Raw genomic sequence first — 16,010 nt, 5'->3', positions numbered from 1 at the left:
CTATTTACATTCATATTTAATTATGTTGTCAGAGAGAGAGAATAAACGGAGATCGCCTCCAAAGATATCCTGGTCTGAGCCTCCACTTCATAACACAACAGACGCTACACTAGAAACCACCAGTTACACCTGATTTTTGCAACATTATGTAGTAAAAAAAAAGGCTGTCCTTGAAGTTGGTTTTAGGTGGAAATAAAAAGGACTTGTCCTAATCAAAGATAACTCTGAGATTCCTCATGGGGGTGCTGGAGGCCAGGGTGATACCACTCAGAGTAACTTCTTTAGATAATGCATCTCTTCATGCTGTTTGGGGCCAAGTACAGTAACTTCAGTTTTATCTAAGTTTAACATTGGAAAATTGCAGGTCATCCAGGTGTTTACATCCTGAAGGCATTTTAAAGTTTAGCTAACAGATTGATTTCATCTGGCTTGATCGATAGATATAATTGGGTATCATCTGCATAACAATTAAATCCAAAGAAGGTTACACAGCCACAGCCATTAAGAAAAAAAAATTAAAAGAAACAGAAGCGGAACAGCTCAGACTAAAGGTATCTGCAGCCCTTTCTAATGCGAAAGGCTCTCATTTCCAACCTCACAATCCAAGAAAGGAAGGCTGTGACATCACTGAGCAAGGATAAAAACATCACTATCCTACCTGCTGACAAAGAAAGATGCGGTAGTCCTTAACACAGCGGATTACCAGAACAAGGTCAACACACTACTAATGGACACAAATACATATTAGAGACTGAGGAGAGATCCAACCAGCAGATATAAGAAAAAGGCTATAGAATGTCTACAACAGCTACAAAAAGAAAACACCATCACCCGTGACCGTATTACCATTTGCGTCCTGGAGAAGCCATTCCATGCATATATGGACTACCCAAGATACAAAAAAGGAGCCCCACTCAGGCTGATTATCAGCAGCATTAACTCGGTCACCTACAACATTGCAAAACACATTCCTACCATCTTACCTCCCTTGGTGGGAAACACGCCACACCACATCCAAAACTCCATTGACTTAGTAAACAAAGTTCGAGGACTGAGACTGGACCCAGATGAAACCATGGTATCCTGAGACATGACTTCTTTGTTCACCTGCATATCCACAATAGAAGCAGTAGAAACAGTAAAGAGACAGCTAACACAAGACCACACCCTGGACAATAGGACCAGCCTCAGCCCTGACCAGATCTGCAAATTACTTGACCTCTGTCTAAACACCACCTGTTTCCAGTACAACGGAGAATTCTACAGAGCATGGCTGTGTCCATTGGTTCACCGGTATCCCCGATTGTGGCAAACATCTACATGGAAGAAGTGGAGAATAAAGCCCTCAACTCCTTCAGAGGAATGGCACCGAGCCACTGGTACAGATATGTGGACGACACCTGGGTCAAAATTAAAAGCCAGGAAATACAAGCCTTCACAGAACACATCAACTCTGTGGACAGTAACATCAAGTTCACACAAGAAGATGTTCACAACAATAGTTTGGCCTTCCTGGACTGCGCTGTACACATTGAAGAGGACAGGAGCCTGCAGATTGGTGTTTACAGAAAACCCCCCACACACAGACCAATACCTACTCTTCGATTCACAACACCCCCTGGAGCACAAGCTAGGGGTCATGAGAACACTGCACCACAGAGCGGAAAACATGCCAACAAGTGCCCAAGCCAGAGAGAAGGAACAGAACCACCTGAAGGGGGCACTTACAGCCTGTGGATACCCTAAATGGACCTTTGTGAAAACAGCCACAAGATCCAGGAAGAACAAAACTACAGGGGATGAGGAAAAGAAGATCAAACGCAACAACATTGTGATTCCATGCCTGTCTGGAGAAACTCAGGAGGATTTTCAACAAACACAACATCCCTGTGTTTTTTAAATCCAAAAACACGCTAAGACAGATGCTGGTACACCCCAAAGACCGCACCCCCAAGCACAAGAAAAGCAATCTAGTGTATGCGGTCCAGTGCAGTGAGGTATGCACAGACCTGTATATTGGGGAGACTGATCAACCACTACACAAACGCATGGCTCAACACAGAAGGGCCAACTCCTCAGGTCAAGACTTTGCAGTTTACTTACATCTGAAGGACAGAGGACACTCGTTTGAGGACCACCATGTGCACATTTTAGACAGAGAAGATGGATGGTTTGAAAGTGGGGGGTCAAGCCATCTACACCCGGGTTGAGAAGCCGTCGTTGAACAGAGGAGGGGGTCTACGCCACCACTTATCCCCCACTTACAATGCAGTCCTTTGATCACTTCCCAGGAAACTCAACCAACGCAACCTATTGGCCTCAGGTGAAGATGCCAACGATGGTCGTTCAGTCTTGGCCTTGGGTAGACCTAACGACCATAACGACTGTCGTTACAACAGCCAGGAACACTAACGAACCAGCAGTATCGATGACCCTGGCAAACGACCCCACTGAGGTTAAATAGTTTAATTTCCCTACCAGCCAGTCAGAACTGAAGAAGCCCTTTGGAAGAGGGACGAAACGTCTTCTAGTATCTTCAACCAAGTCCAGTTGCCCTTGACTTTAACCTTCTTTGGATAACTATGACCTGGAAGACTTCACAGACATAACAATGAAAGTTTATGGAGTATTTCCTGATAATTATTCCAAAGGAAGCATATATACGGTAAATAGGATTGGTCCAAGCACAGAACCTTTGGAGTGTGTTGTGTATTTTTGTTATAACATATATGCTAGTTTCAGCAGCACAGAAGCACTAATCATGGCAGCACAAGAACAGGCACTCAGTACAAGATCAATAGAGGCGGGGGTCTACCAGACAGGAGTCTACCAGACAGGACCCCAGGTGCAGACTGTGCAAGGATGCCCCTGAGACAGTACAGCACATAACAGCAGGGTGAAAGATGCAGGCAGGAAGTGTGTACATGGAACGCCATAACCAGGTAGCTGGCATAGTGTACAGGAACATCTGCCATGAGTACGGGCTGGAAGTCCCAAGGTGAAAATGGAAGACACCTCCTAAGGTAGCTGAGAATGGCCGAGCTAAGATCCTGTGGGACTTCAAGATCCAGACTGACAAACTGGTGATGGCTAACCAACCAGACATTGTGTTGATCAACAAACAGCAGAAGAAGGCTGCGGTGATACATGTGGCAATCCCAAGCGACAGCAACAAGCTTGAGAAATACCAATGGCTGAAAGAGCAGCTAGAAAAGATGAGGGAAGAGCAACAGTGGTGCCAGTAGTTATTGGAGCACTCGGGGCTGTGAACCCCAAACTGGGAGAGTGGCTACAGCAGATTCCAGGTAAAACATCAGAGGTCTCTGTCCAGAAGAGTGCAGTCCTACGAACAGCTAAGATACTGCGCAGAACCCTCAAACTCCCAGGCCTCTGGTGGAGGACCCGAGCTTGAGGATGACACATACCACCCCGCAAGGGGTGAGAGGGGATATACACACTATACTACTATAATTTGCAATTCACTATATATTCAATATTCTTTATTCTCTATAATCTTTTAACTGTGCAAGTATTTGTTCACATGCTTTTAGTGACCATAAAGTGCTTGTATTGACCTTGACCCTGCTTGTATTGAAGTTTCTGTGTTTGTCTTAGTTGTGGAGTCTATTAAATTGTTGATTGTTGTTCGTTGTGGTTTTTCCTTTAATTGTAATGTCTTTGATTGGTCTCTTGCCATAGAATTGCCTCCTCAAACATGACAAAATTACGATGTCTATGAAGATTCTCAGACATCCAGGTCATAGTTATCCAACAAAGGTTAAAGTCAAGGGCAACTGGACTTGGTTGAAGATACTGGAAGACGTTTCGTCCCTCATCCAAAGGACTTCTTCAGTTCTGACTGTCTGGCAGGGAAACTCAGCTATTTAACCTCAGTGGGGTCGTTTGCCCGGGTCATCGATACTGCTGGTTCGTTAGTGTTCCTGGTTGCTGTAACGACAGTCGTTACAGTCGTTAGGACTACGGGTGGCCAAGAAGAGGTGGCCTTCGTTGGATGACAAAATTACATATATTTCATTCGCTGAACCCCCCAAATGTGGCAGTTACCACACAAAGTATAAAAAGCAGAACCTTGCCCAGAGAATTGTTATCCATGCTAACTAAAAACCTGAAAAATATTGTATTACCAAAGTTTTAGTAACAAACCAAGAAAGACAAACACACATTGATAAAATCACAGTTTCTGTTTAAAAAGGTCAAAATCAGAGTCAGAAAGTGCAATTTAAAGGTGTCCCCTTCCACGTAGTACACTGCTATGCACTCCAGTGTTTGAGATGACTGGATCCCTTAGGTTGAATATATTGATTAGATTTTAAACAAAATCCGTAATTTCAAGACAAATCTTTACCCTGACGTGCAGTGTCTTTGGTTTCTTTTGTGTTTCCCTCATCACAGACCTACAGTATGCTACCACTGATGTTACTATCATAAAGATTATCAGATGTTTGGAATACATTTGATACCTTCCCTCTCCTTTACAAACAACTTTGGTAAAGGGAACATTTGGAAAAACTTTGTTTTAACCAGAATAGTTTTTATATATATTTTATAATATACAGAAGAGAAAGACTAAATCCAAGAAAAAAAAACTAAAAGACAATGCAAACTGCTGTGGTTCTTAGCAATGTGCTTAGCGAACAATTTCTATCCAGTGTGGACTCGCATGTGTTTCTTCCGATATCCCTGGTCTATAAATCTTTTCCCACAAATCTCACAGATAAATGGTTTCTCTCCTGTGTGGACTCTGATGTGTATCTTAAGATAACTTTGTTCTGTAAATTTATTCCCACAAATATCACAGCCAAATGGTTTCTCTCCTGTGTGGACACTCATGTGTTTCTTAAGATGTATGTGCTGGTTAAATCTCTTCCCACAAACATCACAGCAAAATGGTTTCTCTCCTGTGTGAAGTCTCATGTGTATTTTCAGATGTCCCTGTTCTGTAAATTTCCTCCCACAAACATCACAGCCAAATGGTCTCTCTCCTGTGTGCACTCTCATGTGTTTATTAAGATGTGGCTGCTGGATAAATCTTTTACCACAGACATCACAGCCAAATGGTTTCTCTCCTGTGTGCATTCTCATGTGTTTCTTAAGAGTTTCCTTTTGTGAAAATCTCATCCCACAAACATCACAGCCAAATGGTTTCTCTCCTGTGTGAACTCTCATGTGTCTCTTAAGACTTCCCTGGATATTAAATCTCATCCCACAAACATCACAGCCAAATAGTTTCTCTCCTGTATGAACTCTCATGTGTTCCTTAAGATGCACCTGCTGGTTAAACCTTTTACTACAAACATCACAACCAAATCTTTTCTCCCCTGTGTGGACACTGATGTGTCTAATAAGATCTGTCTGCTGGATAAATCTTTTACCACAAACATCACAGCCAAATGGTTTCTCTCCTGTGTGGACTCTCATCTGTGAATCTACATTTTCCTTCACTCTGAAACATTTCTTATTAACCAGACGACTGGAGGACCTTTTTCCTGAATGACACACCATGTGTCTCTGAAGAGACCCCTTATAGTGATATTGTTTACCACATTCAGGGCAACTAAAAGATTCTTTCCCAGCATTACATCCTGCATCACTTACAGGAGCTTCCTTATATTTCAGAGCATTTACACCTGACTCAGGTGCTCTGGTCTTCTTCCAACCATTGTCACCGTCTTCACTTTCAGCTTCAGAATCTGACAAAGGTTCTTGCCAGTCATTTTCACTGACTTCAGTGTCTGAAGCTTTTTCATCAGTATCTGGTTGTAAATGACTATCTGGATCAAGGTTCCCAGCAGGTTCTGATCCTCCATCAGTTTCTGTTTTTATCTGCGTAGCTGAGCTGCTGGCTGAAGGCTCTGCCTCTCTGTTGTCCTCAGTTTGGCTTCGATGAAGCTGTGGAGACTGAGGTTTCTCTTCCTCATCTTCACTCTTCACAGTAACAGCAGTGAATGGGAACCTGGTGATATCAGCCTCCTCCAGTCCATTAAGCTGCTCTCCCTCCTGACTGATCCAGAGTTCCTCCTGTTCTTCTTTTATGTGTAGGGGCTCTGGATCCTTCTGGTCCAGACTGGGGCTCCACTCAGAGGGAACCTCTTCTTTAATCACCAACAGCTGCTGGACATCTGCAGGCAACACTGAAACACACAGCAACATTTTTGGCAGCCATTTTCTAGGGAACAAATAAAAAATAGAAAATAAATACAAACTAATCTATAATGGAAGATGGAGTTCCCTTAACGAATATTAGGATACAGTTCAAGAACATGTGTAACCACAGTTATGGTGCACACCATCTATGGCATATAGTGAGTAGTCAGGTAGTCTTCGGAAGTCTTTTACAGCAATTTCCTCAACAAGTCTTCCAAATTAAATGATCAACTTCATCAATTTTAACGCCCCCCCAGAACGACACATATAAGCTCTGTCTGATCTGATCTGATGATGACAGCAGAATGACATGAAGTCACCATCAACTTCAGTTCTGGAGGAAAATAAAGTCTTACCCGTCTTCCTTCTAGGCATCCCCACACCACTTCTGATTCTCCTCTTTACAATCCTTGCTTGCAGATCAGAGATGTTTGTGTAGGTTTTTTCAGATTTCAGGGCGTATAACCTGTGTCTTCTGCTGTTTATGTTGTACACCCTTCTGAAACTGTATTTACACAAATTTCAACCATTCATAAATAATCACTTGCACATAATACATCGATTGAAAATGGGAAAATGAATATAAGTGTAAAACGTACATCTCTTTGCCTTCTGCTGTTTTTAATGTTGGTCGGTTCTGGTGGAAGTTATAGTCCAGAGCAGCAAGCAGAACTCTTGCCTCATAAACTGGGGAAGTGAAAGTGAAGTGCTTGCTGGCATACATCAATATATGATTCTGGAAAGCCTCTAGGTCTGCAGCTGATCTGATTGAACAAAAAAAAAAATACAGAACTGAAAAATAAGCACAAACAGTCATTATTTACATCTGTGTGAAACATGTAGCCACACTTTACCTGAAGCGCAGGTATTTATGCACATCCTTCAGCCAACGCTTATTGAGAATTATGTCCACTAAAGCTTTGTGGCACCTGGAGTCTTTCTGGATCCACGGCTTTCCACGTGTTTCTTCCAGGTGCCCATGCTGACACCTTCCATTAGTCCAGGTGTGAACATCACAGATATGGTGAATGATGTCAATCCGATGTGCCTGCGAAAAAAACAGCACTATAAAAAAATTAAAAGCCTTCACGTTGAAATGATTAACTTAAGATAAACATACATATAAATGGTAGGCTTAAAAAACTGCTTGGTTGTGTCAGCTTTCTTGCAACAACACCAAAAATGCTTTATGATGTCTTTCAGCCAAACAAGGAGAACAACCTGTCTATTATCTTTGCTGCCTCCAGCAGCGAAACAAAGCATACATAATGAAATAGGACATGGTTATTCAACCATATTCCATGGAGCACTGAGAGTAAACGGATTTTCATCCTAACACCAGATGATTTCAATGATTAACACACCTTCAAGCAGAGAGGAGGGGCCAAGCAGTGAAATCAACTTCTGTTGTCTTTGATTGGAATAAAAACGTACAGACTCTCAGCCAGCAATGGCACATAGTTAAATATCCCTGATGTCATTTTATGATGAAAACATACTGTAGACAATAACATGAGCCACTTATTCAACGTACAGCTGCTATTCTTTTGACCAGGTTCTTGGCACCATGCCACATGTCCAGACTGTGATGAATTCCAAGATCCTTGTATCTGCCTTCATCTGGGTCTGTGAAGAGGAGAAGCATTTATATTACAACAATATTTCCATCATCTTCTCAATTAGGGCTGCTCGATTAATATAATCACAATTATGATGTCACCCTGTGTGATTGTATACCCACAAAAGGATAGGGGCGGTGGGAAAGAAATCGATTCCTAGATGCATCGCGATGCAGACATGGACGATTATGAATCGATTCACAAATATCAGAAATTGAGTTTTGAAAGGTAATGTTAACAGAACAAAAAAAGATGGGGCTCGGGAGTCCGGAAGTGCAGCCCCCAGACAGTCTGTGTCAAGCACATGACAGAGACAAGATGGCTGAGAGGGAAGCATAGCTAGCATATGGAGACACTTTGGCTTCTATGAAGTTGAAGGGGAAAATGACTTGGACAAAAGCCACACAATATGCAAGTTGTGTCAAAATAAAATAAAAATATTTTGTAAACATGACAAACAAAATAAACAATTTCACACGTTTTATAGTTGCTGCCAACCAGAGGACCATAGAGCAAGTGTCATGTCATGTCAAAGCTTCCGCACAATTCAGAAAGGGCGAAGCGAATTATAAACTACCGCAACTTTCATTGCCATGTTGGAGGCACGTTGGAGTCAAGATACAACGTCCCATCTCAAAGATATTCTACTGAAACAGCAATGCCCACACTCTACAACGAGACCAAAACCAAAGTCATGGTATCACTGAACAAAGCGGGTATGATGGGTTTAACGTGACGCGTGGACATCCAGAATCTTACAGCTAGTGTCTCACGTAGGGCTGCAGCTAACAATGATTTTAGTATTCGAAGCTTCTATAGATTATTTCAACGATTCATCGATGCATCGTTTAAGAAGTACTCTTGCTTGATGGCGGCAGCGGGCCCCAGTAACGGGATCAGCTGTGCATGTTTATAGGTGATAGATATTTATTGGTCCTTTTGGAAATTCATAGTGTGTCAGACACCAAATATCAGACCAACAACATCAACAGACCATCAACCAGATAGCTATCTATGACCGGTGTTGCATCCCTACTGGTGTTCAAACTAACTGGCTGCTGTACACGTGCGCCTGTTGTTTGCAACAGCTGTGGTCTGCGTCGGGCTTCATTCTACCAAAGAGAATGATCACCAACCGTCCGCAGCGTACCATGTCGCTCCCGCGACCCCTTCTCCTTCGCCCTGTACACTCCAGTGCCCCACTCCCTAACCGGTAGACCCAATATTCGTTGTGTTGCCAGTGGAACGGGCGCACTGGACAGTCAGTGGTTGTTCTCGGAGTTCGGAGTAAACTACTTTTATTAAATAAGCTTTTTACTTTAGTTTATAGGATTACGTTGATTTATCTTCACTCGAGTTTCTCAGCAGCTAGTTTCCGTGCACATCCGGTTCCAGTGTTGTTAGCGTCGTTTGGCACTACTTCATATTTATATAAAAACCAGGACAAAACTGGACATTGCTGGGAGAAAAGAAAGTGAGGAGGTTGAACTACCTGGTGAGTTAAGAAAACATGTGTCTGTAACTTTTGTCCAGCTATTGTTGTACTTTACTGTGGCCTCCATTCAGAAAACAAACATTTTAGAAGTTGTTGTCCTGCTGTCCTGCTGACAGACCTGACAAAGCATGAATTCATATGTTTAACAAAACTGCATCATATTGTAGTTATTTCAGCATCAGTTTGATCCGTTTATTGCTATTTAATCACAGCAAAATGTTTACTTTGGGTTCATACAGCTGTAGTAATGGCAAGTTGTGTTTATTCACCTTCTCGCGTTGTGTGTGAACACTTGCAGCGAATGTACTCACACGAGGAAAGCGTTGCGAGACCAAAATTCGCGTTTGGTTTGGATGCATAACAGTTCATGTTTGCTGTATGCCATTGGATGTACTCACAACTATCACTGAATTAATTTGATACTGAAAAAATATTAAAAACCGGAGGATTCTTAGGCAAATGAGGCGTTTCTGTTCCTGTCCCAGTTGCTAGTGAGTCACAAACTGAACGGTGAGCCTCCTGTTCTTCTAACTAAAAACCCACCTATGTTGATGTTGAAGCTCATCTTAATCACATTTAATCAGGCACCACCCTCGCCCAAGTGTATCTGCTGCAGGTTTATTAAGTGTAACACACAAAGCTACACTAATCGGACACATTAAATATTAAAATCAATATTTTTCCATTTTGTTTTTAAAACAAAAGCGACTTGGTTTTGAAATGAAATGATGAAAGAATGAATCACACACGGATTCAGCTGCTTTACAAACACAAACATCACCGAGTGCTGTACAAGTTATACTAAAGGCTCGTGCAGTGCCGACTACACCACTTTCAGCGCCGGTTGATGGCCGTGCTGTTCAGACTACACAACTTGCCGTCTTGTGACGGGAGTCTTGAAGGCATTGTGGCGTTCAGGGGGTCACACTACACGAGCTGACTGTGTCATCCGACGCAGGTCTCCAAACCACCTTTTGTCAAGAAAACACAAATGAAAAGTGAAACGGGAAATGAGCGATCCTGCACACGAAACAGCTGTTTGTTATTATAAAGATAGCAATTTTAAAGACAAAGAAAATGGGTGAAAGAACGGATTCGCACACGCAGGTAGCAGGGATCCACCCAGTTAATTCATGACTGTGAGGTTACAACTCGCGGCCCAAAAAGGAGAACAACAAACGCACGTGTGCACATTTTCAGCTGAGGACTGCAGCTTCCTTTGGCTTCAACTCAACAATCAATCATGATTTCAGTTAAATGCTAAAGTTGCTGTTACCTTGTCTGTGGTCCGCTGGCAGAACATCGGCTGCTTTCTGATCAGGTGCCGTCATGCTGTTGCCGAGGTGACATAAGTCTCGTTTTTACGGCGGACGGACTGTGACATTACAGAGTTGTTGTTTCTTTAGCTTGAAATAATCCCAGACTTTGGACACTTTCTTCTTTGTCCCTCGCTATTTTCTCTCTTCCTCCACTTTGCAAACAGCGCTATCCAAATCACGTTGTGTTCACACAGCGTAAGCGCGATGTGCGACAGTAATAAATGTCAAAACAGTGTGCTATATAGTTATATATAGATTAAACAAAGAATTTGTGTCGATGCATTTTAGTAACCGATTTAATCGAATTCTTTCAGCCCCAGTGTCATGCTCCAAAAAAGAGCAGTGAATTAAAGCAGGTGCAAACATGAATGAACTGTTAAAGAATGAAAAGAAGAACCATTTAATTTCAGTTGATAACACTCCCAATATGGTTGTTGCTACCGTACCGGGTTAATTCCTACATGTGAAATGCTATGCCCACACACTATACCTGGTCTTTCAGCGAGCGCTCAAGTTGCCCACTGTGTCAGCGCTACTAGGGAGAGTGAGACATATTACTACATTTTTTCACAGCAGCACCACTGCAAAACACCAGCTTCAAGAGAAACAGAAGCTTCTTGGTTGGCCGAGACACAAGCTGAAAACTTTGTGGCATATTTTGTATTTTTTGACGGAGAGCTGCTTTCTGTGTTGTTTAGCTTTAACATCATGTTGTAAAAAGACCTGGAAGTCTTAAATGTTTTAATCTACAGAAACACAAGTTGCTATATAGTGCATTCTAAGCTACTTTTGTTTAAACCACTATTGGCCGCCCTTTCAATGCTTAAAGAAACACTATAAAGTTTTTTAAGGTTTAATATGCGTTAAGAAACACATGAGGGAGTCTCTTCAAATTACTTTGCCTTCCTAAGTGCCTCTGAAGTAGTAGATAAGGTTTTGGAGTCGACGTGGGGGCGTATACACTGACCGGTGACCACGCAGTAAACGGTGTGAACAGCATGTGAGAAACAGTGGGGAGAAGGTGAATTCACATGGAAAACATGAAAGGGAGGTAAGCAAGTTCACGTAAAGGGAAAGCACCTGAAAGTCTGCCAACGGCTGTGCACCTACTGAACACTAGTTTAAGCTGGTCACAGTCAGAAATTTCCAGAGGATCCCTAAGAAAAACGTACATTTTAAGCAATAAGTAATTAATTTACCATCATTCTGTAATCAGAAAATGTTTTTTTAAAAATGTAGATGCTGATCCCATAGTGGCAATTTTATTAGTATTTGTTTTTGTCACATATGGACAAAGTACAACTGGAGTGAGGTTATTCACACATCTTAAAATCAATTTGATTAAAAAAAAGTTGATAAAACCATCATAAGGAAGCAAATTGTACTTTTCTGGAATTATACAATGGTGCCATTTCATTTGTTTTTGTTTTCAGTGCTTGTTCATATAGTGATTTGGTTGACACTTGACTGGCTCCATACAGTAACACATTAAGAATGATGTGAAATTATCAAGAATGCATAAACAGTTGAGGTTTGTAATGTTCAAAATCATTCAAAAACAGTTCACATTTGTCTTGTATATATATGTATGTCCTGTCTTTATAGTTATTTTATTTGGTAAAATATAAAGACATTTTAAAAACATTATTGTACAATCTATCGTATCTAACTCTGTCTGTTCGAGTTGAGAAATACACAGATCATTTTCCTTGATAATCAAGTAAGTAGGACTCATAAAACTTGTTACCATCATATCACAATAGGAGTTTTTCTCCAAATCGTACAGCCCTATTTTCAACACATGTATTTGTACATTATATCAGATGAGTACTTACTCATAAGGGCTGTGATCTGGGCATTAGCATCTGTGCAGTTCTCCTCTTGCTTTATCTCTGATGTAAGCCTGTCTACAGTCTCGATAAAACCCTCCTTCTCCATGACGACAGAGTTGCTGTTGATGGTGGCAACATGAATGATCTCCTTGGTGTCATTCTCCATGGCGGCGTAGCTGCAGTAATGTGCACGATGGCCTGGAGAGTCATTTCTGCCATCTGCTGAAAACAAAAGTCATATATATAAATGAGTTAGCTGCTTACATACAGTCACACTGCCTAATGTCTTCAATACTTGCATAACAAGGTAAAGTTTCAGCTACGCACCTAGGACCACAACATCTTTCCCCTGAAGGCCACTGAGGGCCTCAGTCCTCCTCTCTTCCCAGAAGCTCTTCACTGTGTCCACACAGTAAGCGTCCTGAATGGACACAAAGGTGTTCTTCTTCACCATCCCCATGTTCATGAACTTGAACAAGAGGGCGACCTTCGCATAGTCGTTGCCAGACAACAAAATGTTGGTGGACAAGAGAAAATCTCCAGCTTGCGTCCCACACTTCATTACAGGCTGGGAATTCCACCTCCACAAGCTGTGTCCATTGGGACAGATCTGAAAGTCCAAGAAAAGGCAGGATTGCATTTGGCATGTACAGCACTGGCTTTCACTACAAATGTCTTTTAATGGGAATTTACAGTTATGATACGCTGCGACTGTCAGGACTTACCCATTCGACACTCGTTGCTGTGCCCTTGGAAGTGATGTTGATCTCAAAGGGGGCAACACAGTCACACACCACACCAGTCTTTAAAAGGCCTGTACATTTTTTCACAGGCAGGATCAGAAATGTAGCCAGCTGTCTCAAGCAGTCCTCGTATACTATTGAAGCTCTGGCACCAACGATGTCATCTTCACAAAGGACCTGCTGTGGGGATGGGAAAACAGGGTCCTGATCACAGGGAGAAGCCTCATCAGGAGGGTCTTCACGTGCAGGCTGGTCATGCGCTGCCTCGCCCGTTCCAATAACTGGAAGTCGATCGATCGATGGTGCTTTCTTTAATGCTCCACCCATTCTGTTGAGGCCCAACATGAAGACATATGTGTAAAGATTTGAATAAAAGCTGGCATCACAGAACAACAGCAGAGTAAAGACTGACTGATAACACACCGTATACAAATGGGTGGAAGATCCTCTTCATCAGAGCTGTCATCTTTATCTCCATCATCTTTTTCATGAAAGTAAGAGGAGCCTTCATCTGTCCAATCAATTCTGTAAAAGGAGGACATATTCAGAAAACGATAACTTATAGAGAGAGAACACTAAATAGTAATAAATTATGTCATTATGAAGCACAACTTATGGCCCTTTTCCACCGTATTGTCCCAGCTCGACCCTACTTTTTTGGTTTACCATTGGGGAGTTGTACTTTTTTTTCGTATCACCTCCGCTGAGGTTCCAAACCAGCTGAGGCGATACCAAGTATCAGGTGGCGTTAAAACACTGTAGACCACCGATTGGTCAGGTAGAATCGTGACTGTTCACTGCATCATCATTACACGCACCAGACGAGGGCCAGTGTTTCATATTTTGAACACCATTTCATCACTAAATCCAATTCTGATCAATTTTAATGTGTGACTGCATAGATTTCGGATTTTGGCAGTTTTACGCTCACAGAGCCCCCAATCCCACAGTCACACAGACCATGACCAGCAGCAACGGTAGATCAAAATGCCAGTTGAATCGAGCTGAGCTGGTAGCAGCAATGGAAAAGCACCATTACACACTGTTCAAGGGGTTACTGAAAACATTGAGCTTCTCATCCATGCTCATGTCCTGTAAGCTGTAGAAATAAAAGCATTGAAATATATAAATTATAAATATATACAAAACATAGTACATGTAGTACAAAGACATTATGACAGTTGAACTGTTTCCTTTGTTCAAGGTCCATTTCTGTGGATTCTACAATGACATTAAGACGCTCATCTCTGAAAAGAAGAACCAGAGCATGATACATCCCACATATGGAGATACAGCAGCTATACTGTATATATTATATTAATGACTTGCCTGTTCATCATTCCAGAAGCACCGATGCTAGACACTGCTGCAGCTGTGAGATGAACAGGTGTTTCCTTCATGGGAGTCGATGCTGCAGAACCTCTCTCATAGCTGGAGAAACAGCAGCAACATCAAGAGAATAAGTGCTACATGACACAGCTGCACACCCCTGTAATACATTCTGTTACGTCCTAAGGTGCTGGGAGGGTCGGCTCGCCTGGACAAACTCACCAAAATAAATCAGGAATAGCAACTATCAGGTCAACTACAAGCATGATCTCAGGCATGGATAGTGAACAAACTGGGAAATACATAAAAGTGTCTGAAACATTGTGAATGCTGCTTTACCAGAGTAAATCACATGGATGTACCAAACAGTTTCTTTATCTCTTTGAATATAATCTGAACACAAAGCACTACTTATATCCATTAATGGAGGCTGTGTGCTCACAATGCAACCTTTGCCAATGGCTCTGAGCCTGTGCATCATCAGATTCCACCCATGTGCAGAAAAAGCAATGACAAACAACAACATCGCTCCTTTTTGTAAACAAACAGAGCAAGTAAACAACATGTTTGACCTTTGATAGGCACTGCACAGCGTTTTGACTGAATAATCAGCATTAATAAATAAATCTTTCCCAGCAGGACTGTAAAATATGAAGTGTGGCTGTGTTAGCAGCTGGCTGACATGAGCTCCAAGGTTTCTGGTTAACGTTACACTTTGATTGGCAGTAATTTTCGGGTCTGTTGGGTCCAAATAACGAAGATAAATTGTAGGATTTGTCGCATGAAAGTAAAACTACAGTCCTGGTAGTAATTACTGAGTTGGTAAGTCTCCCTGTGGCCATGTTCCAGCTGAAGCTACCAAACAACACGTTGCGTTTAGATCGGGCTAAATTACCTGTGCAGCAGAAAACAGGCAACTTCGGCGTCACTCTGAAAACATTTGTCCCTCATCAGAGATTTCCATTTGGGGAAGGCCGCACCGATGTTGATCATTGTTTTCTGCCGTCGTCTGTCCACATTTAGTTTCACTTCTTCCTCTTTTCGCTCCGTCGCTTTTTCTTCTGCTAAATAACACGTACGATCCTCCATTTGTCAAAATGTTGGCTTCTCGGTTAGCCAGCAAACACTTCAAACTCATCTCATCTTCTTTCTTCTCCTCCGTCTGTTTTCTACCATCTGCACATGGATGCAGGGTCTGCAGGAGAGGAAGGTTCCGGTTTCCGCCTGTAGTCCGGGGAGTATTGACCAATCACGTTGCAGCGGGCTTTGGTTGCATGCAGGTAAACAGTCCGTGTGGAGCGCAAAAGAGGCGGAACGCATCGACCGAAATGTGATCTCTCCTCTGATCTCTCCTCCGTCCTCCTACCTGTGACTGAAGTAATTTCCTCTGTATTAGATTGTTTGTTTATAAAGTTTTCTGCCAATTAATTTCTGAAACCCAGCAGAATCTTCCTGGAGACAGACTTACAACTTGTATTAATTTTGTAATTAATTCAAACTTTTATTAC

General features: G+C 42.1%; 1 protein-coding gene across 1 annotated transcript; it reads right to left on the bottom strand.

The window, feature by feature from the left end:
• Positions 1 to 4,187: 4,187 nt before the first annotated feature.
• On the bottom strand, positions 4,188 to 15,782 carry LOC119916461. The gene is made up of 10 exons (XM_038736492.1): positions 15,398 to 15,782; positions 13,597 to 13,698; positions 13,156 to 13,501; positions 12,758 to 13,040; positions 12,434 to 12,652; positions 7,700 to 7,791; positions 7,020 to 7,213; positions 6,765 to 6,929; positions 6,522 to 6,670; positions 4,188 to 6,152 (listed from the first exon to the last, which is right to left on the bottom strand). The coding sequence occupies exons 1-10, from the start codon at positions 15,589 to 15,591 to the stop codon at positions 4,663 to 4,665; spliced, it is 3,234 nt and encodes a 1,077-aa protein (XP_038592420.1). The 5' UTR covers positions 15,592 to 15,782; the 3' UTR covers positions 4,188 to 4,662.
• Between the last annotated feature and the right edge of the window lie 228 nt (positions 15,783 to 16,010).

This window comes from Micropterus salmoides, unplaced genomic scaffold (genome assembly GCF_014851395.1).
Source record: "Micropterus salmoides isolate LMB-PRFRI ecotype aquatic unplaced genomic scaffold, ASM1485139v1 Ms_hic_scaffold_21, whole genome shotgun sequence".
NCBI lineage: Eukaryota > Metazoa > Chordata > Actinopteri > Centrarchiformes > Centrarchidae > Micropterus > Micropterus salmoides.
Note: the sequence above shows the minus strand (reverse complement) of the source record. Positions and strands in the feature narration are given on the sequence as shown.